We start from the raw sequence: 24265 nt of genomic DNA, 5'->3' as shown, positions 1-24265 counted from the left end.
TTTGTACATTGATGTAATTTGAGTTTGGATTCCCATGAAGATCTCTTCACCTTAAACCAATAATTCCAATACCATGATAAGCCAATAATACATGCACACAACGTTGAAAGACAAGTAATGGATGTGTTTTCAAATATTTATTAATTTCAAGCTCTTTAAATTATAATAACAATACAAGGTACCAGGATTGTGACATAATTTGCACCCAAACAATATTCAACATGCTGTACACTACATTGATTTGACACAAAATTCTGCTGCAAAGACAGCCAAATAATAACTAGTGTGAATTTAGTCCAAAGATTTATCATGCAGCATTGGTCACAGTCACCAGGTGTTTCCATATTGCCTAATTTTAAATGACACAAGAATTGTGATTCTGCACACATAGAAAATAGACTAACATGTACTGTATGCTGCACATCATCAGGATGCAATGTGCATACATAGCATCAATAACCAGACCGATTGATTGTCATTCCACATCTTGTTTAATAACTTGCATGCATATTAGAAGTAAGCACATAACACTGTTTCATATTTTCAATCATAAGTTTAAATGTAACTTTCACCATTGTCAGCATTACCCACTGAGGACTCTGCATCCCTAATCACCTTAAAGGGGAAGTCCAGAATGGGATTTTTTAATGGGCCACAGCTATTATCAAAATAACATCAACCTATATTTACCCTCTCTAGTGCTCCAGTCCAGCATGGCGCCAACCATTAATGCCAGCCTCTGTTTGTATGGAGGCTCAGCAGTGACGTCACAATAACTGTGTGTACCCAGTACAGCCTAATACAGACTGCAGCCAGAAGTCGTTACAGGTCCCAGTGTTTGAAGTCATGCTAACAATTGGAGGGTGGTTTGGGTGACCATAGGCCCCCTCATTGGCTTGGGACCCGGGCTACTACCCAAACACATGTGGATAACATGTGTTGTTATCTACTTCTGCATGTAACTTTTGTTCTTTACTGTAGACAAAATTAGTTACCAGCTAACCTGCAGACATGGTCACCCATTGAAGGCAATGAGAGACATTTTTGCATTGTTTTTCATTTAGCGTTTTGCATTTTTAGCTGGTAGTTCATGCCCTTGTACGTCAGTTTTATGCTGTACAAGGCATGAAAAAGTCACAATTCCTGGCACAGGGTTTTAAGCCCCTCATGCTACTTTTCCCACTGAAGGGGTTATTATGTATGAATCAGATATAGGGACTGTGAATACAGCAATAAAACATAACTTTTATTTTACACTCTTAAAAAAATGAGGGGGTGAACAAACGAAGAATGGTATATTCTCCGTCTGATGTATAAAACGCATGCTGTAGTTTTCTAGCTAGCACTTCGGTGCAGGAAACAGATTTCCCTGTTACATATAAAACAGGGAAATTTCATTATTACATTCCATATGACAGATGATACATAGATGATACGACTGTTGGGAGTTTTAACCATTAAGAAACTCAAGTGATTACAGAAGAATAGATCCTCATGTCTGTCCACAAGTATCAGCACCACCCCATTCACTTCAATTAATGTAGCAAAATACAGTCCCACTAGGGGAATTCAGGAATCTCTGTTCTGAGGATCGGGGAGGGTCTTGTGTGGTTGATCCATAGGGCTGATATTTCATTCATATTAATTGAAATCTACGTAGCAAATACTTATGATCCAGTACCAATCTTCATTTACTTAATAAAAGAACTTTCTGTGCGTGATACTGTGGGCCCCCGCGTGGTTTGCAGTTTATTAGGTGTGGTACAGCATAATAAACTATATAAATACTTCCGACACCTTGATGATGCATAGTAATACATTAAAGGATCAAGACAACTACTGATACTGCTGATACAGGCACACAGAAGATACGCAAAGTACAGAGACTCTGCATGACCATTAAGGAAGTGCAGATAATGCATCAGGAAGATGATGTTTGTCGGACCAAAGCAAACAATGAACACACAAAGGACTATAATGGTCATGATAATGGCCCTTGTCTTCTTGGAGGAATTATCTGCATCCACAGAGCTATTACTCAGGGTTTTGATAATTCCAAAATAACAGAAGATTGTAATAATTAGTGGAAAAAAGAAGAAAACTGAAGAAAATACGGTGAAGTAATACATGTAGAAGTTCTGTTGGTCTTTTAATTCCAGGACGTCATGGCAGGTTGTAATGTCCAATGCTTCAATGTAAAGTGTTTGCTTGGTAAGTAGAAGAGGGATGGTGCTCGCTATGGATATGAGCCAGATGAAGACACACACCAGCCATGCTCGCTTCTTTGTGCGCCAGATACGAGAGTGTATTGGGAACACCACGGCCATGTATCTGTCCACACTCATACTTGTCATGAGCAGGATGGAGCAGTACATGTTACAGTAAAAAGCCCCAATGACCACCCTGCACATCCCTTCTCCAATCTGCCAGTTGTTCCCAGAGAATCTGTAGACAATGTTGAAAGGCAACACAACAACAAAGAGCACATCGGCTGCCGCCAGGTTCAGCATATAGACCACCGCTGGCGTCTTGATCTTTATCTTCAATATAAACATTAGAATTGCCATAAAATTTAGAGGCAGAGCTACAGTGAAGACCACTGTGTAGACTGATGGTACAAACTTGGTCAACCACTGACTGTAAAGGTAGAATTCAGTGTTATTTGAAATGCCCTCTAATGGGAAGAAATCTGAAACAAACAGAGAGAGATCACATTGTTCAGAATGGATGCAAATATGGAAGCAAACAGGGAGTTAGTCCCTGGACTAAATTCCCTCCTTCTTGGGATAACCTTTATTTGGGATGAGATATATATGCTTGAGGATGTACTGTGGTGGGATCAAAGGGGAGTACTTACAACTAAAACAGTCTATAGACTCAATTTAAGTCTGTGGAAATTGTGATATCTTCATTAGTAGTAATGTCGGGGGTGGTCTATTCTAGGACATTGAGAGGTGTTATATCCTTATTGTATGGGGAGGTGTTGGATAAAGTGTTGGGTGATCAAATGGTGGGGATATGTCATAAGTGGGTGGTGGATGTGGGAGAGCTGGATGAAGTGGGATGAAGCACCATAGTCTTTGTGTAAGTTAACTTTGAATGTGGCACAGAGATGGTTGCAGCTTCTCAGACCCTTGCTCCACAGAGCCTACCATAACCTAGTCATTTTGTGGAAGGATTTGTAGCAATGCCAGATGTCCAAGATGTTCAGTGGATGGGGCAGATATTATGGACATGTTCACTCAAAGAATTGTGGGACTGGTTGGTGGATTGATTGAAAGTGTTTGGGGTGGGAGTGCTGAATGAGCTGAAAGTTTGTGTGTTGGGCTGTGTGGGAAATCTGGTTGCTCCTAGGGTGGAACAACTTGAGGTAGCGAAGACATTTTATCAGGTCCAAAAAACTATTTCAAGACAGTAGTTGGATGCTGACCCTCCTGGAAGTTAAGAGAATCATAAATTCTACTCTCAGAATGCAACTGGGAGTATACTTAAAACAGAACACAATTTTAGAAGTTAGAGAAGCAATGGCATAAGTGGATAAGTGGATGGAGTTGCTGATAAGGTGGATGCAACTAAGACCAAGGGGATTAGCCGGGGTAGTGTCAGGCTTCAGGGATAGTGCACCCGCTGGACCACCACGGACGATGACTTAAGGCGACACCTGGGACCAGAATCCAAATACCGTTAACCGGTTTTCACCAGAGTCCATCACAAAGCAGGTTGGACTTGCTGCGGCGTGGTACCACCAGGTCGTTCCACAGGTGTGACTCTGTCCATGGTGGCAGCCAAGGAGAGGTACAGAGATGTTAGGTAGAATTGTAGTCGGGGACAGGCATGAGGTCAGGATGGGCAGCACAGGATCAGAGTGGGGGATGTAGCAATAGGTCAAGGCAGACAGCAAAGGATTGTAGTCAGGAACGGAACCGGGGTCACAACGGGAAATCACAATAACACAGGGCATGAGACATAGCTTTCTCTAAGGCACAAAGATCCGAAAGGGTGTGCAGGGAGAGGCAGGTTTATATAGAATTCTGGGAAATGGGCAGTGCCAATTAACTGGCCCTTTAAATTTTCTAAAGCTGCCAATGGGACGTGCACGCATGACCCGAGGACCGGAATCAGAAACAGGGATAGGTAAGAAGCACGGGCGCTATGCCAGCATGTACGAAGGGGCACAGGAGAGTCCGCAACCTATGGGTCGCGGGAGCACCCGTGACAGGTAGGCTAAGGCATGAAGAGTTGTAAGATACAGTATCGAAGCTGGGGTACAATACTGGCTGTTGACAGTACTGTGCTAGGGGAGGACCGGACCGCTGGGAGGAGCAGTTTTCATTGTTTTGTAATATATATATTCATGCAACTGTCTATGTATAGTGTACAACTTATTACTGTATGTAACATTCTGTGCCGACCAATTTCTTAAATGATTTGTCCAGTTTGGAAACATGTGTTCATAATTTCCCTGCCAAAGATGTATCTCATACGTCCAATCAGGGGTGCACTTAAGCAGCCAAAGATGAGATTGTACTTGGTCAATCTTGAAACTCTTGAGTCGGGAGTGTGAGTTGTGAATATATACTTTCTATCTTGGCTATGTCCCTAACTATATATCTCTGCTTTAAAATGGCACCATATAGCCCATGGAAGTGCGGGGGCTGACATTCAAAAGGGAGTAACTTTATAGGCAACTGTTACCCAAGGGTAAGGGTAACTTTCGATTATATTATTATTCCCCTTTGCCTACTTTATTCATAGAGCATTCAGATATGGAGAGGGGCATCATTGGGAAAGGTCCTTTTGTCTTCAAACATGGTCGATACATCTAATGGCTCATTACATACCTGTCAGGTTATGATTCACACCAACGAAAATAAAAGAGTAGTACACCGTGTTGTTTGGATTGTCTGAAACATAGAAGAAATCATCAGAAACGGAAGGCATCTCGTAGCACACTATTCACACTATTTATTTTATTGAAAGTAGGCCTGTCATCCCTCCTGGCATCATTAAATAATTAAATTCTCCATAATTTTAACAATTTTGTCTATTTTGAAATAAAATAAATCTGAAATATTCTGAACAGTTATGTGAATAATAACATTAAAAGTTAATAAAAAAAAAAAATCAGGTTTACTGATGGTAGACATGTCCTAGTAAGACGTTAGTTCCTTGGGTCTTCTATTATTATAACTGTATGTGCCTTGATTGCGGCAATATAGAGCTATACAAATTATACTAATTAGTCTGGAACACTCCTGTTACACCACCGGAGCACCTCGTGTTATAATTTATTCACTGCTCTGTATGATACAAGTCCCATCTAGTCCCACCTGTCACCTGCTCTCTGCACCTTGGACGAAAGGGACTGGGCGAGACTTAGAAAAACTGATGAGTAAAACTGATGGTAGATGTCCTTTAATATGTGACTCATCTCTTCTTTATTGGTAATGGGGTGGGCTTAGCAATAATGTGTGTTCTACTGTGTAATGGTTATTTCTGTGGCCAGTTGTCTTGTTTTTAAATATGTGGTCATAAAGTAGGAGCTCTCCTTGGATAGTTTGCCAATTAAGGCCACATTATAGGCATGTGGAGACTTAAAGCCATTGATGTTCCACTAGGGAATTCTTGGAAGTATGCAAATATGTATTCTAAGGTTTTAAATGGAAAACAATGCCTCTTTTTACTACCTTGAAAGGCAGCTCCCTTAACACCAAGCATGACCTGCCAGAAGTCTAATAACATGATGTGGGATCTGCTTTTCAAAATAGCAGGAAAACATATTTGCAAACTTTCCAGAATTCCCTAGTGGAGCATCAATGGCTTTAGGTCTCCCTATATTGTGGCCTTAATTAGCAAACTCTCCATAAGTAGAACTCTTACTTTCTTTCTGACCCTAGTCAATAGCCTCTCACACAGCCAAACCAACCAGACCGAAACAGCGCTGTTGTGAATCTGTTCCTTCTGGAATAGATATACTGGTTTGGCTTAATCCCACATCATGTTATTAGACTACTTGTAGGTCATACTTGGTGTTAAGGGAGCTGCCTTATAAGGTAGGTATATTTGAATACTTCCAAGCATAGGTATGTGAGAAGACAGATGGGAAATAGTTAAAGGGAACCTGTCACCAGGGACCTCATTTTCCCTAAAGACAGATTGTAAAAGCTTATAACACCTGCAGTGCAAAAATGCCTCTCTGCCTTTTCTAAGCATTTGCATTACAGTATAAATGTGTATTATAACTTACTCTTGCTCCCTGACCAAATACTGGGGTAGTCCCCGGGGGCTGGGCTTTGGTTTGGATGCATTTCAAAAAACAACATTTGACTTGTCTGAGCAGCAGGCTGCCTCCATCTTTGTGCTCCTGTACAGCTCCTCCCTCCCCCACTGATGCCAGGCTGACCAGGCTGTGATGTCTGAGAAGGAGCAGGAGGAGGGGCTGTACAGGAGCACAAAGGTGGGGGCCAAGCTCTGAGGAGGGAGTAACACAGACAAGCCACATGTTGTTTTTTGAAATGCCTCCAAACCAAAGCCCAGCCCCTGGGACTACCCCAGGATTTTGTCAGGATGCAAGAGTGAGTTATAACACACAATTATATTGTAATGCAAATGCTTAAAAAAGGCAGAAAGGCAGATTTGCACTGCAGGTGTGAAGGGCTTCTGCAACCTGTCTTTAGTGAAAATTAGGTCCCTGGTGATAGGTTCCCTTTAATCTTCTAGGACATATAAAAAAGAATTAATTTCTCACAGAAGTAACAGAATAAGATCAGTAAGCAACTTATATGACTGTTTCTGTAATTACTATAAACTGTAACCCACAAAATAGGGTTTGGGAGAACATTGTTTTCTTCATAGGCAGAGTAATGAAGATTTAAAAAATAACCCCCCCACCCCCCAACTATCTAAAGCTATAAACATGAAGCAAGAAAGCAACAGCTATAGAAAAGTGTCCCTTAACTTGGGCTTTTGACTTGTTAATATAAAAATAATTTTTTTTTGTTATGCAATTAAAAAAACTCACTATTGACCTACCATCAGGAAGATTGTATAGAACGCTGTAATTTCCTTGTAAGTAATTATCTGTGAAGAAAAGAGAGGAGAGAATAGATGCATTGAATTGATAAGGGTTGTACACAGTGGACCACTATAAGGTCTCAGCACCTTTATTTCGCCTTTCAACAAACTTTGCAGTAACTAGTCCAGTGTGTGTACATGAGGAATAACAACGTTTCTGGTCATCGTGTGACTTGTGACTCTCATTCTCTGAGCTGCTAGGTGGAGATTTTGTGACCCAACGCTCCGTGAAATCTCAGTGATATTGAACTTCTGTCCATTAGACAGGATTCATTAGAAAGGAGAAAGAAGCCCTTACCTCTAATAAGATCTAGTACAATAATTTCTTGAAAAGTTAGTGTGTATATAAATGTTGGCAGTAGATGGGGTTATTTTGTGTACAGGGGTTGTCCAGGTGTAAAAACCTCTATTCACCTCTTCTTTCTGCTGTGACACAGCACTGTCGCTCCCACTTTCCTTCCAATCTCTTTGTACAGATGGGCAGAGAATAGTGGCAACATGGCCTCCACTACTGAAGTGGAGATAACAATAATACAGAACGTAATGGCTGTGATCACTGACTGGCTAAAGACATCAGAAGTATAATCTAATACCCCTGCTCAGACAGAAAATTATGAATCTCCCCTTCTCATCCCACAATATTTAAAGGGGAAGTGCATACAATTTTTTGACAGGGGTCTCTTGTACTAGAAACTTTAGAGTTATACAAATACAGCTCTTGACAGGTTCCCATAGAGCCCTACTATCTAACTGACACTCTTCTTTTAGTTAACAATTGTTTCCCTTACATCCCCTATAGATCAACTTTATGTTACATTTCCTGGCATCAGATGGGGCATGTCCTGCTTGGCCGACCCCTCCCATCTATTTCTCCCTATGTCCCATGCCTCTTCTTAGCATGTCATGTGACCAGGTCCTGTCATCTAAGGTCCAGTTACATCTTCAACATCTACCTCATATATTACATTCCTCCATTGAGCCTGGGTAGGAGTAGAAGTCCATGGAAGTACTTTGTGATTTCATGTGATCAGATACATACATGGGGTAGACATTGAATATGTAGCAGGATCTTAGATGACATCACCCTGGCCAAATGACTGGTGTCCAATGATGTAAAAGAACTTTTCTCAATGTTCTGCACAACAGCATACCATAGCACTGTGACCCGTCAATCAGGAAAAAGAAGGCAGGGCAATGCAGGAACCCCTGAATATGAAAGACCTTATTGGAATCACTTGGTGTCATTGGACGCACATCAGGGTTGCATATTAGTTTACAAACTCAGTTTGCAGCCATGTAAAGGAACCATTCAGGGATAAGGGCGATGCTTTTTAATCATACTTCTAATGAAAGTATTTATTTTGGGTTAATGTAAATAACAGGTTCTCTTCAATCCTTACTCTCCTTCTTTTTTTCAAGTTCGTTTTTAAATGAATCAATGAAAGTTATTGTATAATATTGTATTGCATAATCCCGCTTATCCATTCCCTAAACATTATGATTATTAGATTGGTGCACACTTAGGTGATGCATACCCAGGTAAGAAGGATTGCTGATCAGTTGGCATTTATTCCTTTGCTGATAGTTGTCACATGCTGCCCATCTGTACAGAAAACCAAGAGAAGTGCTGGCAATGGATCCCAAAATATGACTGTTGATTTCTTAACTTTTCAAAGAATCTTTACTTAAGTGTAGCCGTCATTTTAGATGATTTTTGATATTGTGTGGGAGGAGTATTGTGAACATTTTTCTAATATACTTCATTAAGTAATACTGCTTAGTTTGTAAAGAAACAGGCTGATATGTGCTCCTCTCCTGTTTGTTACACAGCTGTGAGTGGTAACCCTTTCTGCTCTCTCCACTGCTGCAGTATGCTATGTGCATTATTTTCAAAGATCAAGCTGACAGTCAAGAGCTGTTTAACCAAACACAAGGAGATTAGATTAGAGCTGATGCTGCCTCCATAGACACACATTGTACAGGCTGGAATATGAATTTCTGTGTGAGGGAGTAGCTGGATTTTTACGTACAGCAGAACTTATTAAAGGGGTTTTCTCACAAACGAAAGTTAGGGCCTAACTTGCTGATCAGTGGGGGTCTCAGATCACAAAAACAAGGGGTCCGATGGGGTCCCACATACCTCTATCAGACCCCTCGTCGCTCCGTCAGACTAATGGAGCAGAGTACCGCGCATGACCATTCTGCTCCATTAATCTCTATGGAGCTGATGGAGATCTCTGAATGCGGTGCTCTGTTAAGCTGTAAGGTGGTTACGCTGTAAAAAAAACCATGTTCGCCTAATTTAAGTCTTTATTCTTGTCTTTGTGACATGTTCAGTTACCCCAGTATTACAGAGAGTAATACCATGGTAATGAAATAAATTGCAGGCGCACCATTAAGCAGTATACATCCTCCCCTAGGAACCTATATGTTGCCACAAACTAGACAAGGAATATTTAGATTCTTTTACTGCAAAAAATCATCCTACTTCTATATAACCCACGGTTGCCAATCTTCCCAAATTTCCAAGACAATGGGGCAGATTTACTTACCCGGTCCATTCGCGATCCAGCGGCGCGTTCTCTGCGCTGGATTCGGGTCCGGTCGGGATTCATTAAGGTAGTTCCTCCGCCATCCACCAGGTGGAGCTGCTGCACTGGAACGCGATGGAATACACCGAGCCGGGCTGAGTGAAGGTAAGTGAAGCTCCGCGACAGATTTTTTTTTAAAAATGTTTTTTAAAGGTTTTTCCGAATCCACGCCCCACCGATTTCTGTCACACCGATGCGCCAAAATCCCTGGGCAATTCAGGGGAAATCGGCGCAAATCGGAAATATTCAGGTAACACATCAGGAAAACGCGAATCGGGCCCTTAGTAAATGACCCCCAATCTGTTAAAACAGCATTTTTCCACCAAGCGTCTTGTGTTCATGTTTTTCTCAGACTGGGGTTCTTGAGCCAGTCGTGTAACCCATACAGTACCTTGTTCATGATACCAACTGGTGATGAAGAAATCACTTGAGTTCCCGCTGGGTGTAACATCTACAAGAAAGGCAATAGAAGACAGTGAGCTCCATATAATCATAGTTAACATTAAATTGGTCCTTTTACTATTTAATGTAAGGTTACATTTACATGCCCAGCAGGTGTACATTCACCGCAATGACCCCTCACCTCTCCATTACGATGCATGACGCACAGTGCCGTAACACAGGGAAAGATGGGACATGTCCTACCTTTTTTCCGTGTACGGAGCGGTACAGTGGGCCCATTGCCGGCCTATGGGGGACATATGTAAGCTTGCGGTCGTACATACGCCCCCTTAACGGTCGTGTGAATAAAGCCTAAGAGGTTGCTGCTACATTTGTGGAAGGTAGCATAATGGTGATGGAGTATAATATGTGCACATATAGAGGGGATACTACCTGTTTCTGCAGAAAAAGAGGAGTAATAATGTGCAGTAGTTCTTTGGTCATAAATGTAGGCTAAAAGTATTCATCCAGTAACCATGGTAATAATGTGCACTTCCCATGTATGCAGGTTAGGACCAGTAGTTCTGTGCTGATAAACATTGGATTCTTACTGTGCAGAGTATTTGTACATTCATACAGTATATGAAGAATAAGAGTAGTAGTGCAGTACAGTTTTTTTGTCAGTTCCACCACTTTTGGAATCTTTTCGAGCTTCCCAGTACAATGCACAAAATATTAAAGAGAACCTGTCATCAGGTTTTATCCACTAAATTACCGTATATTCCGGCGTACAAGACGACCTGGTGTATAAGACTTTCCTGTTAAAATATAGAGTTTAAGATATATTCGCCGTATAAGACTACCCCTTTTCCAACGCATACAAAACACCGGTAAAAAAAAAAAAAAAAAACAGATTTGAATTTAACATGGTCCTTTTTTTAATTTAAATTCTTATGACATGCAGGTATATAGCAGGAAAACTGTCGCTCATAAACATAAGGCATACAACAACAACATTACCATTACAGCACAGCCCCCAGTAGTATACAGCACAGCCCCCAGTAGTATACAGCACAGCCCCCAGTAGTATACAGCACAGCCCCCAGTAGTATACAGCACAGCCCCCAGTAGTATACAGCCCAGCCCAGAATTAAAAAAAAAAAAAAACTTATATACTCACCCTCCGGTGGCCCCGATGTGCTGCGCTGCTCCCCCGATGTCTGCGCGGCTCGTCTTCAGTGTTCCGCGCCGTCTTCTTTCTTCTGCTGGGCGCCGCCATTGATCTTCCCCGGCATGCGCCTAGTATGACGCGCCGCTGCTGACGTCATACTAGGCCCGCCCCGGGGAAAAACATGGCGGCGCCCAGCAGAAGAAAGAAGACGGCGCGGAAGACTGAAGACGAGCCGCGCAGACATCGGGGCCACCGGAAGGTGAGTATGCGCCCCGATGTCTTTTTGAGGCTGCCGGCAGCCATCGCTGTGAAAACACCCACGATCGGTTCTAGCACCGATCGGGGGTGTTACCGGTAAGCCTTTGCTGCAATATACAGCAAAGACTTACCGGCTATGGAGAGGGCTCAGCCCGTGAACCCTCTCCATGCACCGGGACCCGACCGCCGCCGTGAATACATGGCGGGCGGTCGGGATTACCGGCATATAAAACGACCCCAGACAAGACAGAAGACTTTTCTGTCTTCAAAAGTCGTCTTATACGCCGGAATATACGTTACTACTCCCCGTGGTCTATCTGATCCGTGCCCGTTTGTTTACAGAAGCTGCGCACAGGGAGCTTTCTGCCGGCGAAGCCGCCGGCCACGTCCATCCGTTCTTATCTCTTAGCATTGTAGGGCGCTGGGAGATGATTTCGGATGGGAGCTTCTGGACAGCCGGAAGCTCGCTGTGCACCCCTGTAAACAAACCGGTGCACAGATCAGATCAGATGCATTTATTTTTTTTGAGTAGGCCGCCCCAGCCCAGCCCTAAGTTATTTCTTACACTTGGATAACCTCTTGAAGGGATCAAAATTGCAGGCATTTGTGTATGTAGAGATGCCTAATATGTTTATGAAAAGGAGCTGGTTTCAGTTTTTTAATTTTTTTTGTTTTAATGCCCCCTTTCAATCACCTGTGTCATAAAGTGCAATATTACTGTATTACATGCTATGGAAAAAAATCACTATTTTACACCCTGCTGGATGCAGGATTTATTACTAATACACTACCAGAATGCTTCTAAGGGAAAAAAATCATATATTATAATAAAATGAGCATGTAGCCATTGTTATGTAATGCTTGTTTTGGGGAAAGCAGCATGAGAACCAGTGTACCACCCTACAATGATGTCAGGATGTAAGGACTGTGCCTGCACCGGTGGCTTTTGTGTGCGGGCATAAACCTGGTGCAGTGAGCTATATATATACACTAAGATGTTGGTGAGTGGCTTGTTGGCATATCCCTTTATCCCATGCCAATGCAGCCAGTTTCACTTTATAATGTTTAGAAATGTTGGTTTTTTTTACTTATTGGGGCAAATTTACCAAACTGCTTACAACAAGGGATAAGGGGTAACCTGGATGGTACAACCCCTATAAGTTCCTTGCCCCTGGTTCAACTCTTGCAGGGTTCAAGGTATTTTTAGACCCTTTTTCAGCTAGAAAGAGTGATGTGACTTCGCGGGAAGATGAACGTGCACCAACATATATGCAATAGGACTAAAGTACAACAAAACAGTCTTAAACTACGCCAGCTTTATCATCTAGCATAAGACACTGTGATAAATACAGTGCAGTGTAAGGGCTCCAGCAGAGACTCAAACCTGTCCAAAAATCTCCAAAAAAGTCAACTTTTAAAATTATGCTAATTAGACAGAAAGGCTTTGGGGGTGTTACTAGAACCCCTTACTTCTGTAGCTTCATAAGCTGTTACACTGTACAGGAGCTCTTCCCCCTCCCACCGTGTAGGAATACAGCAGACAGAGGGAGGTGGGAAGCTCTGAGGAGGGAGGGAGAAGTGTAACAGTCTATCAAGCCAGAGCAGAGATGGGATGGTAACGCCCCCCCTTCCCAGAGTCCTTCTGGCTCATCAGCATAATTATATAGGTATTTTGTGAGGATGGAGCCCATGGATAACAAATATAAGAAGATTACCACACTCCTGGTGTATCGTGCTGGCATATTTTGATGGCACATTTATTTTAAGGTGATTTAAGTGATTGCTTTTACATTCAACTTTGCAACTTTTCAATAATGCGTTGATTTAACCCAAAATCAGGGGGTAAAGGAGGAAATTAAACCCACATTTACACCAGATTTTGATTTATGTGGCACATAGTGCAGTGGGTAATGGAAGGATCAAAAGGATTTTGAAGGGTAGATAGTTTTGCAGTAGATTTTGGGCGATATGTCATTTTTGAAGAAACCTTGATGTATCAGGACAACAGAAACCACACGTCAGCCCACTTTTATAGTCAAGTTATATAGTGAATATGTGACCTCATAGGCGTTTTCCACATAAAAGTGCCATGGATGGCAAATTTTCATTTTCCGTTTTTCAAAAATTATATATTTTTATTTTCTCTTATGCTGCTTCCTGCTCTTATCACAGTGAAAGGTCAATACTTTGTTACTAAGTCGTTATGCTTTATTTGCCTAAATTTTGAAGAAACTCAAGGGTAATAGGACTCGGATTGACCTCAGGGATGGTTTATAATGAACATAATATAGAGGCTGTAAAATGGAAATTGTTAGTAAAAAAAACTGCATATATAAATAGCATATTACATTGTGCTCGGCTTGTGTCAAGAGGAACACACACCCCAAAGAGCATTATGCAGGTTATCCTGTTTACATCAATGTCACATATGTGAATGTAAACTGCCATTGGACGATTTATGGAGCAAAGGTCTAGACAGACTGGTTTTTGGACATAAGGTCACTATAGACTTCCTATTGTGCCAGTAATGGGAAATTCCCGAGAAGAGACAATCTGAAAACTATTCCCCATTGGGAGATCGAGTGACCATGTTGATCCCCCACCCTCTTCTGAGTTTGTGCCACTTATATCAGAATAATTATTATATCAAATTAAGTTTAAGTGACAGAACCCAAATATCTTTTAAATAACTTTTCATCGCTTTCCTCCAAATCTTTGGGTCTTGCGTTGTTTCATTGTACTGTACGTTTTCTATTCCTCTCTTAATTTTACTCTTCAAAGGCTTAAAGGAGTTTTCTTATTTTAGCAAATAAATGTTATTGTTTGTATAATGAAACGTTACACAATTTTCCAATATACTTTCTGTATCAATTCCTCACTGTTTTCTAGATCTCTGCTTGCTGTCATTCTATAGAAAGATTCTCTGTTTACTTCCAGTGGATAGAAATCTGACCATGGTCACACTGTGCACGGCTCGTTATATCACACAGCTCTGATTGCTCTCTATGATACTAATGAGCCGTGCACCTGTGTGACCATGGTCAGATTTCTGTCCACTGGAAGTAAACAGAGAAGCTTCCCATAGAATGACCGCAAGCAGAGATCTAGAAAACCGTGAAGAACTGATACAGAAAGTACATAGGAAAATTGTATAAATATTCATTAAATACAAACAATAACATTACTTTGCTTAAATGGGAATAACCCTTTAATTTCTGTGGGCTGAAATGTATTTTTAAGTGACCACACTGTGGGGGCTATAGTTTGTTGACAAAATGTTATTCATTTATTCTGGGAGAGGTTTTAAAAAACCCATTTAACCCTATGGATTTTAAGCATATTTTTTTTTCATTCACCTTACTACATGGGTTACATTACCTTATTGATTACAGCAATATATAATATTCTTTTGTGTGTGTGTTTTACTTATTTTTTCAGAATTATAAACAAGTTATTATATATATTATAGTTGAAGGGGTTTTTTTTGTGGGACAAGCTAAGCTTCTTTTTTTTTTACATGGTTTAATTTTTATATGGATGATGTATGAACACTTTTTTTCAGCAACATTTTTTGTATCAGAACTTTCTTCAACACCATGTGGTTATTTCTTTGTGTTCTTCACTCAATCAGCCAGCAATTTTCATGCAAGACAATAATAATTCCTATTAATAATAATTCCTTTATTTATAAAGCGCAGACAGATTACACAGCGCTGCACAGAGATTACCAAATCAGTCCCTGTCCCCTATGGGACTCACAATCTAATCAGTATGTTTTGGAGTGTGGGAGGAAACCAGAGGACAGATTCCTTATCTACAGTGATGGTTAGAAAGTTATGGCCAAGAAACCCACAACAGTCACAGAACTGTGGAAAAGACAGTGATGAGATGAGTGATGTCCTGTGGCCGGTGCATTACTACTGATTGGTGACGGGGGTATCCCTCAGAAAATGTAGTAATAATAGTTCTCTGTGCTGCATTCATTGCTGTTCTCAAATTATGATTAGGAGGTTTTTTCCAAAATAAAGTTTTTATGTTGATACTTTGGTCATTTTGTAAAATGCTCTTCTAGTGGCTTTGTGTACTCCCTACAAATGTTGATCAATGTAGATTACGTTATTTCTCAAAAAATCAAGTGATCATACATTATTCTCTAATTTTGATCTTCATTGTGCAGATTTAGCAGTTTTTAACGTTTTTGTAATAGCTTATTATTAGGGTCTAATGAGCAGGCCCAATATTCCTAATCAGAGCATGGCTGTGATAAAAACAGTTCAGCACCAGTACATACTGGGTGCATATGCTGGCCTGGGCTACGTATATACTGGGGGCATGTTGTGGGCTACATATATACTGGGGGCATGTTATGGGCTACATATATACTGAGGGCATGGGCTGAGCTACATGTATGCTGGGGGCAGGTTATGCACTACATGTATACTGGAGGCATGTTATGGGCTACATATATACTGAGGGCATTTGCTGGCGTGGGCTATGTATATACTAGAGGCATGTGCTGGCCCGAACTACCTCATGTATGCTGGGGCATGTGCTGCACTACATATACTATGTATATACTGGAGGCATGTGCTGGCCCAAACTTCCTCATATGTACTGGGGACATGTGCTATCTAAATTAATTAGGCTTTCCTGGTGTTAAATATGAATTAATGAGGAGAAACATATATATACTGTATATATATTAGAATATATTGTGGTGTCTCAGTATATTATCTGTATATGTTGGGGGGGGGGCTACATAGTCCTTATCTAGGGGACATCTAGTGACAGTGAGTGTGCAGATGTTACCCATTGATGTGAGAATTTGCCAGAATGTTCCTTACCTGATGGAGAAGGATTGCTAACAATGGTGTCAGCCAGCTTGGACCAGGCCAACAGCGCCATAGAAGGAAACAGCAGCAATGTATGCTTTCTGTACATTTATTTTCAGTATATATTTATATGTGCAGGATATTATGTTAAAATTTTTAGTTTAAATATTTACTGCTGTAAGGCCTTGTAGATTATCCCATAGCAGTTGTCCTCTTCGATTTAATTCTTATGCTTTTTAATTTGGGGAGGGGGGTATTTTATGTCACCCCACAGACTCGGCCCTGATTATGTTGCATATTTGCTACTCATTTACAGGGGGGGGGGGGGGTGGCACATTTTTTCTTGTCTTCATAGGCCACTAAAATGCCTTGTCCCTGCCCAATATTCCTAATCAGACCATGGTTGTGATAAAAACTGTTCAGCACACACGGATCTGTTTCCCTCAGATCCAGATATAATCAACTTTATCATCTTGCCTGGTATCCAGGGCTACTCCCTCTGGCTAAAACCAGCAGCTCCTTCCCATACTTTCTCAGCATTCATCAATAATGACATGTGACCAGGGTGACTTCTCCTCCTCCCCATCCTCCGTAGAGGCATGCTGTGACTTCATGTGATCAGACATATGCATGGGGTACTGTAATGTTAGGGAGCTAAAGGATCCTACATGATGTTACCCTGGTAACATGCCTTTATGTGGATTTATAGGGGATCTGAGTTAAACAATTTTTAGCGAAAAGAAGGGTGTCAGATAGTTAATAGGGCTCTATGGGAACCTGCCACTAGCTGTGTTTGTGATAAATGTGATGACAGGTTCCCTTTAATTATGGCCGTGTGCAAAGTGAAAATCATACTAAAGCCAGACATCAGAAAACAGAACTTGTGCCACTTTTTAATGCATTACCCCTATGGAGTCCAAAATAGCTATAAACAAGCAGTCTTTGGGTTACGTACAGGATAGGTTCTTTAGGTTTGCACGTGATTAATAACAATAATCTTTATATAAATAAAAATTATCATTATAAATCAATTTGTTTGTCAGTCAGAACAGGTATATTTTATATATTTTATAGTTGTAACTCCAGAAAAAAAACTTTTTTTTTCCCAGTGACAATTGAATTTTCAAAATGTTGTGCTATCATAGGAACAAAAATGATCAAAAAAGCTTCATTACAGACACCTTACAGCTGCTCATGGCAGCCTGGGACTACAGTAACATCCAGAGAGCTTCACCAGCGATCACAGGGGGCACAGAGGTCCGTCTGTAACTAGGGGTCATCTGTAAGACAGGTGTTCTTACGTCAAGGACCTTCTGTACTTTGTATTAGAATAAATGAATATACCCAGCCGAAACGTGGCCACTAGTGCTGTTTTTTCCTGGTACATAAAGGTAACCTCAGCTACCTGATAAAGCAGAGGCGATGTGCTGCGATTCAGGCGCTGCGATGTGCTGCTGTCAGACACGCTTATTTGTTGGTTGGTGGCTGGTACCTTTACTCTGCTGTTCCTGTTTGACCATCAGTCTGTGTACAGCTACAGAAGCTTTTCACTGTTTTGTCACATTTTTGGACTGATTTGATGGAAATGCAGGAAACTGTGGGTTTTAAGTTGCTGTAGCTTTAGTTGAGTGACCCACAATTAGGCGAGATATTGTTTAGTGTCTCCAAGTGTTTTATTGCTAAAAGCTTTGTATTAGAAACCACATTCCAGGAGGGGGAGGGAAGGAAAAGGCCGGGAGGTGCAGGAAGAATTATTGCACTTCAGGAGTCATGTTATCATGTTATCAAAGCACAAAGATCTACTAATAACTACGACTCCTGATATCTTTCTTCATTGTTACTTTTTGTCAAATTGATCTCCTGCTACTGACATTTTGCAACACAACAGTGGCGAGATGTCAGCTAGCAATGAATTGGAAATATGGATTCCTGGAGATGAATGGGATGTGGATATGGGAAGGTTTTAACCTGTTAAATACAGGCAGTCTCCGGGTTACGTACAGGATAGGTTCTGTAGGTTTGTTCTTAACTTGAATTTGTATGTAAGACGGAACTGTATATTTTATCATTGTAACCCCAGACAAAATTTTTTTGGTTTTTGTGACAATTGGATTTTAAAAATGTTTGATTGTCATAAGAACCAGGATTAACAATAAAGCCTCATTATAAATACCTTTGATAACTTTTACAGCTGATCATTGTAGCCTAGGGCTAAAGTACAGAAAATTACCAACATCCACAGCTCCGTTTGTAACTAGGGGTCATCTGTAAGTCGGGTGTTCTTAAGTAGGGGGCCGTCTGTATAGAATTAGAATTACACGGCCACCGCTGAACAGCAAACTACATGTTATGGACATGGACATGAGATCCCTACAAGTCATCTTTGACATTTTCCATCATGTGTAACAATATTCCACCATAGTATGTCAGGGAGGGTAAATACAAAATTTAAGTTAGAGCCGTAGACAACACAGTTTGCCATGCTGAAAAAAATGTGTGCAGTATATATATCTTGGAGAATATTCCATCATATTCTCAAAATTGTCCATATCATTTGCAGCGTGATGTTATCACAACTAAAAGACTATACATGTTGTCACGGTTTAACCTTAAAGGCGTTTCCTATGTTATTTGTATATTCCTATCCTTAGGATTGCTCATCATTATTTGATTAGCACCCCCACCAACCAGCTGTTTCCTGCAGCGGAAGTACAGCTCCATTCTATGAGTAGTGGCCAATCCAGGAAACTACAATTCACTACAATTCCACTCCCATATTTTTTTTTTTGTGCATAGTATCTTGCAACAAAAACTGACCTGATGGATTTTTACGTCACTTTTTCTTTGCGCAAAGATTCCTAAATCTACACTATTTTTCTTGGCACTCAAACTGTAAATGACAGGGACAACATTTCAGTAGTCTCCTGATGTCTTACCTGATGAAGGGTCATCACACAGCACTGCACAGAAGATGCTGAATGCACCAAGTAGTGATGCTGGTAGCAGTGCCATGGTCTTCATGATGGAGATGTTGTGTCCTCCGGTGCACCATGTACAGAGTGTGTAGAGTTAAAGCAGTGCAGTGAATGTTACAGCACCGATGGCAGCAGGTTTTTCTCATAGGATGGGTGTAACCTTCCCATTAATGGGGGAGGTGCTGGGGGTGCACTCTGGATATTCCCTTATTCCCATTCCACCACTTTCCATCACTGTGCACTCTTAGAGTTTGCATGTTGCATAGTATATAGCACTATGTTGCTTTCAACTATTATTAGAGAAGACCTGCTTTGCAAGAGATTTGGACATAACATATCACACATGTTATTTTATTGTTCCTTTGCTATACACAAGCTAATTTTGCCTATGAAATCTAACTCTCCCATAAAGTTAGAAAAAAAAGGAATAATTGTAATCCTCCCTGAAAAGGAGATAGCAGTGTGCACACTACGGATTCACAAAAAATTCTCATTATATTTCGCAGCACTAAGCTAATATGATAACTTATAGTAAGTTAAACACAGATACAAACATTTTTTCTTTGCGTAACTTATATGTGCATCCTAGTGGCAGCATGGCTCTAGCAACATGCACAATATCTGGCACAGGACATGTTTTGGTTACCAACTGTAGTCATTTAGACCAGTGTTCCCCAACCTTTGTGTATCTGGGGAAAGGTGCACCTAAAAAATTTTCTAGGGACCAGGGCCAGGTAAACCTCTTACCATGGTCATTGGAAAGTGCCCCACAAATAGTCCATATCTAAACCCAACCCATATAATGTCCCATTTCCTGCAGCCTCTGGTCTAAAATGCCCCCTTTCCTGCAGCCCCCCTCAATAGTGCCCCTTTTTCTGTAGCCCTCATTTAATGAATTGATAAAAATACGGCTACAGAAAAGGGAACATCATAATACCTCTTTTTCTATAGCAACCCCCCAGGGGCGGACTGGCCATTGTACGCACCGGGAATTTTCCCGGTGGGCCGGTCGGTCCTGGGCCGGTTTGGGGCCGGTCCGGAGCTGGTGCGGGGCCGGTCCGCACTCCCTACAACTTTTCATCTAATCTATAGTACCTGCATCGTACGATCGTTCGATGCAGGTACTATTGATTAGTACACAGACGCAGCGCAGCACCGCTGCTTCTGCGTCTGTGTATAAAGGGCAGCTACACAGGTCGCGCAATTGACGTCATTGCGCGACCTGTGTAGCGTGGAGGAGGCTGGCACTTACCGTGTCAGCTGTCCGGCCCTCCCTGCAGCTCCGCGGCTTGGTGTGGAGGCGCGGAGCAGTGACGTCACTATCCCGCGCCTCTACACCACGCCACAGAAGACCGAGGGAAGAAACCTGTGCTTAAAGGGTGAGTATGATGTTTTGTTTTGTTTTTAATGATAGAATGGGGACAATAATTATTTCTGGGGCGGGAGGGGGGTGTATTAAGGCTGGCAGGGGGCATAAATTATATGTCTGGGGCAGGGGGGGGCATTAATTATATGTCTGGGGTGGGGGGGGGTGCATTAAGGCTGGCAGGGGGCATAAATTATAGGTCTGGGGCAGGGGGGGCATTAATTATATGTCTGGGGCGGGGGGGAGGGCATTATTCTATATCTGGGGCTGGTAGGGGGCATAAATTATATGTCTGGGGCGGGGGGGGGGCATTAATTATATGTCTGGGGCGGGGGGGGCATTAATTATATGTCTGGGGCAGGGGGCATTATTGTATATCTAGGGCTGGCAGGGGGCATTAATTATATGTCTGGGGCAGGGGGCATTATTGTATATCTAGGGCTGGCAGGGGGCATACATTATATGTCTGGGGCGGGGGGAGGGCATTATTCTATATCTGGGGCTGGTAGGGGGCATTAATTATATGTCTGGGGCGGGGGGGGGGCATAAATTATATGTCTGGGGCAGGGGCATAAATTATATGTCTGGGGCAGGGGCATAAATTATATGTCTGGGGCGGGGGGGGGCATTATTGTATATCTAGGACTAGCAGGGGGCATTAATTTTACATCTGGGGCTGGCAAAGGGCATCAATTATATGGTGGGGGCATTATTGTATATCTGGAGCTGGCAGGGGGCATTAATTATGTCGGGGTCATTATTCTATATCTTGGGCTGGCGGGGGCATTAATTATATGTCTGGGGCGGGGGGGCATTATTCTATGTCTGGGGCAGGTTGGGGCCATTATTCTATGTCTGGGGTAGGCTGGGGGTATTAATTCTATGTCTGGGGCAGGCTGGGGCCATTAGTTCTATGTCTGGGGCGGGCTGGGGCCATTAGTTCTATTTCTGGGGCAGGCTGGGGCCATTAATTCTATGTCTGGGGTAGGCTGGGGCCATTAATTCTATGTCTGGGGTAGGCTTGGGCCATTAATTCTATGTCTGGGGTAGGCTGGGGCCATTAATTCTATGTCTGGGGTAGGCTGGGGCCATTAATTCTATGTCTGGGGCAGGCTTGGGCCATTAATTCTATGTCTGGGGTAGGCTTGGGCCATTAATTCTATGTCTGGGGTAGGCTGGGGCCATTAATTCTATGTCTGGGGTAGGCTGGGGCCATTAATTCTATGTCTGGGGTAGGCTGGGGCCATTAATTCTATGTCTGGGGCAGGCTGGGGCCATTAATTCTATGTCTGGGGCAGGCTGGGGTCATTAATTTTATGACTGGGGAAGGCTGGGGCCATTCAATTTATGTCTGGGGCAGCCTGTGGCATTGATTCTGTGTCTGGGGCAGGCTGGGGGCATTAATTTTATGACTGGGGTAGGCCGGGGCCATTATTATTACACCTGGGTCATAGTCGGAGCTCTATCAATACTGGGGTGGAAGTGGGGGGTTAAGGAGGTTAAAGGTGAGAAAGAAGAAATACATTATCCTTACATTATGTGGTACTATTTGTGTGGTACTAATATTTCAGGGGGCTCTATTACAGTATTTGGGGCACAGTATTGGTGGTAGCAGAAGAAGGGACAATGGGAAAGTGCAGAACATAAGACGTCTGTGTGGTAAACTCTGCAGGAAAGCTGTGTACCTGGAGGAAGAGACAAGGAGATGGTGGAACTAATGGAGAAGAGGAACGAGCACAATCCGGGGACACGTCACCTGATGTCACTGAATGCAATAGGTGAGGATCACATGTGTTTTCTGTAGCTGTATATGATAAATTCAGATTTTTTGCATGTTCGCTTCTGTGTATATATGTAGTATTATAGTAGTTATATTCCTGTACATAGGGGGCAGTATTATAGTAGTTATATTCCTGTATATAGGGGGCAGTATTATAGTAGTTATATTCCTGTATATAGGGGGCAGTATTATAGTAGTTATATTCCTGTACATAGGGGCAGTATTATAGTAGTTATATTCTTGTACATAGGGGGCAGTATTATAGTAGTTATATTCTTGTACATAGGGGGCAGTATTATAGTAGTTATATTCTTGCACATAGGGGCAGTATTATAGTAGTTATGTTCTTGTACATAGGGGGCAGTATTATAGTAGTTATATTCTTGTACATAGGGGCAGTATTATAGTAGTTATATTCTTGTACATAGGGGCAGTATTATAGTAGTTATATTCTTGTACATAGGGGCAGTATTATAGTAGTTATATTCTTGTACATAGGGGCAGTATTATAGTAGTTATATTCCTGTACATAGGGGGCAGTATTATAGTAGTTATATTCTTGTACATAGGGGCAGTATTATAGTAGTTATATTCTTGTACATAGGGGCAGTATTATAGTAGTTATATTCTTGTACATAGGGGCAGTATTATAGTAGTTATATTCTTGTACATAGGGGCAGTATTATAGTAGTTATATTCCTGTACATAGGGGCAGTATTATAGTAGTTATATTCTTGTACATAGGGGCAGTATTATAGTAGTTATATTCCTGTACATAGGGGGCAGTATTATAGTAGTTATATTCCTGTACATAGGGGGCAGTATTATAGTAGTTATATTCTTGTACATAGGGGGCAGTATTATAGTAGTTATATTCTTGTACATAGGGGGCAGTATTATAGTAGTTATATTCTTGTACATAGGGGGCAGTATTATAGTAGTTATATTCTTGTACATAGGGGGCAGTATTATAGTAGTTATATTCTTGTACATAGGGGGCAGTATTATAGTAGTTATATTCCTGTACATAGGGGAAGTATTATAGTAGTTATATTCTTGTACATAGGGGGCTGTATTATAGTAGTTATATTCTTGTACATAGGGGGCTGTATTATAGTAGTTATATTCTTGTACATAGGGGGCAGTATTATAGTAGTTATATTCTTGTACATAGGGGGCAGTATTATAGTAGTTATATTCTTGTACATAGGGGGCAGTATTATAGTAGTTATATTCTTGTACATAGGGGGCAGTATTATAGTAGTTATATTCTTGTACATAGGGGGCAGTATTATAGTAGTTATATTCTTGTACATAGGGGGCAGTATTATAGTAGTTATATTCTTGTACATAGGGGGCAGTATTATAGTAGTTATATTCTTGTACATAGGGGGCAGTATTATAGTAGTTATATTCTTGTACATAGGGGGCAGTATTATAGTAGTTATATTCTTGTACATAGGGGGCAGTATTATAGTAGTTATATTCTTGTACATAGGGGGCAGTATTATAGTAGTTATATTCTTGTACATAGGGGGCAGTATTATAGTAGTTATATTCCTGTACATAGGGGGGCAGTATTATAGTAGTTATATTCCTGTACATAGGGTGCAGTATTATAGTAGTTATATTCTTGTACATAGGGGCAGTATTATAGTAGTTATATTCTTGTACATAGGGGGCAGTATTATAGTAGTCATATTCTTGTACATAGGGGGCAGTATTATAGTAGTTATATTCTTGTACATAGGGGGCAGTATTATAGTAGTTATATTCCTGTACATAGGGGGGCAGTATTATAGTAGTTATATTCCTGTACATAGGGTGCAGTATTATA

The 24265-nt window shown here is 41.4% G+C and overlaps 1 protein-coding gene across 1 annotated transcript; it reads right to left on the bottom strand.

Moving 5' to 3' along the window:
* Positions 1–1151: 1151 nt before the first annotated feature.
* Positions 1152–19376, bottom strand: LOC140070210 (proteinase-activated receptor 1-like). The gene is made up of 5 exons (XM_072116582.1): positions 19244–19376; positions 10057–10116; positions 7033–7080; positions 4842–4904; positions 1152–2689 (listed from the first exon to the last, which is right to left on the bottom strand). Exons 1-5 carry the CDS (start codon positions 19326–19328, stop codon positions 1692–1694), a joined length of 1254 nt encoding a protein of 417 aa, XP_071972683.1. The 5' UTR covers positions 19329–19376; the 3' UTR covers positions 1152–1691.
* Between the last annotated feature and the right edge of the window lie 4889 nt (positions 19377–24265).

Source organism: Engystomops pustulosus, chromosome 1 (genome assembly GCF_040894005.1).
Source record: "Engystomops pustulosus chromosome 1, aEngPut4.maternal, whole genome shotgun sequence".
Lineage (NCBI taxonomy): Eukaryota > Metazoa > Chordata > Amphibia > Anura > Leptodactylidae > Engystomops > Engystomops pustulosus.
Note: the sequence above shows the minus strand (reverse complement) of the source record. Positions and strands in the feature narration are given on the sequence as shown.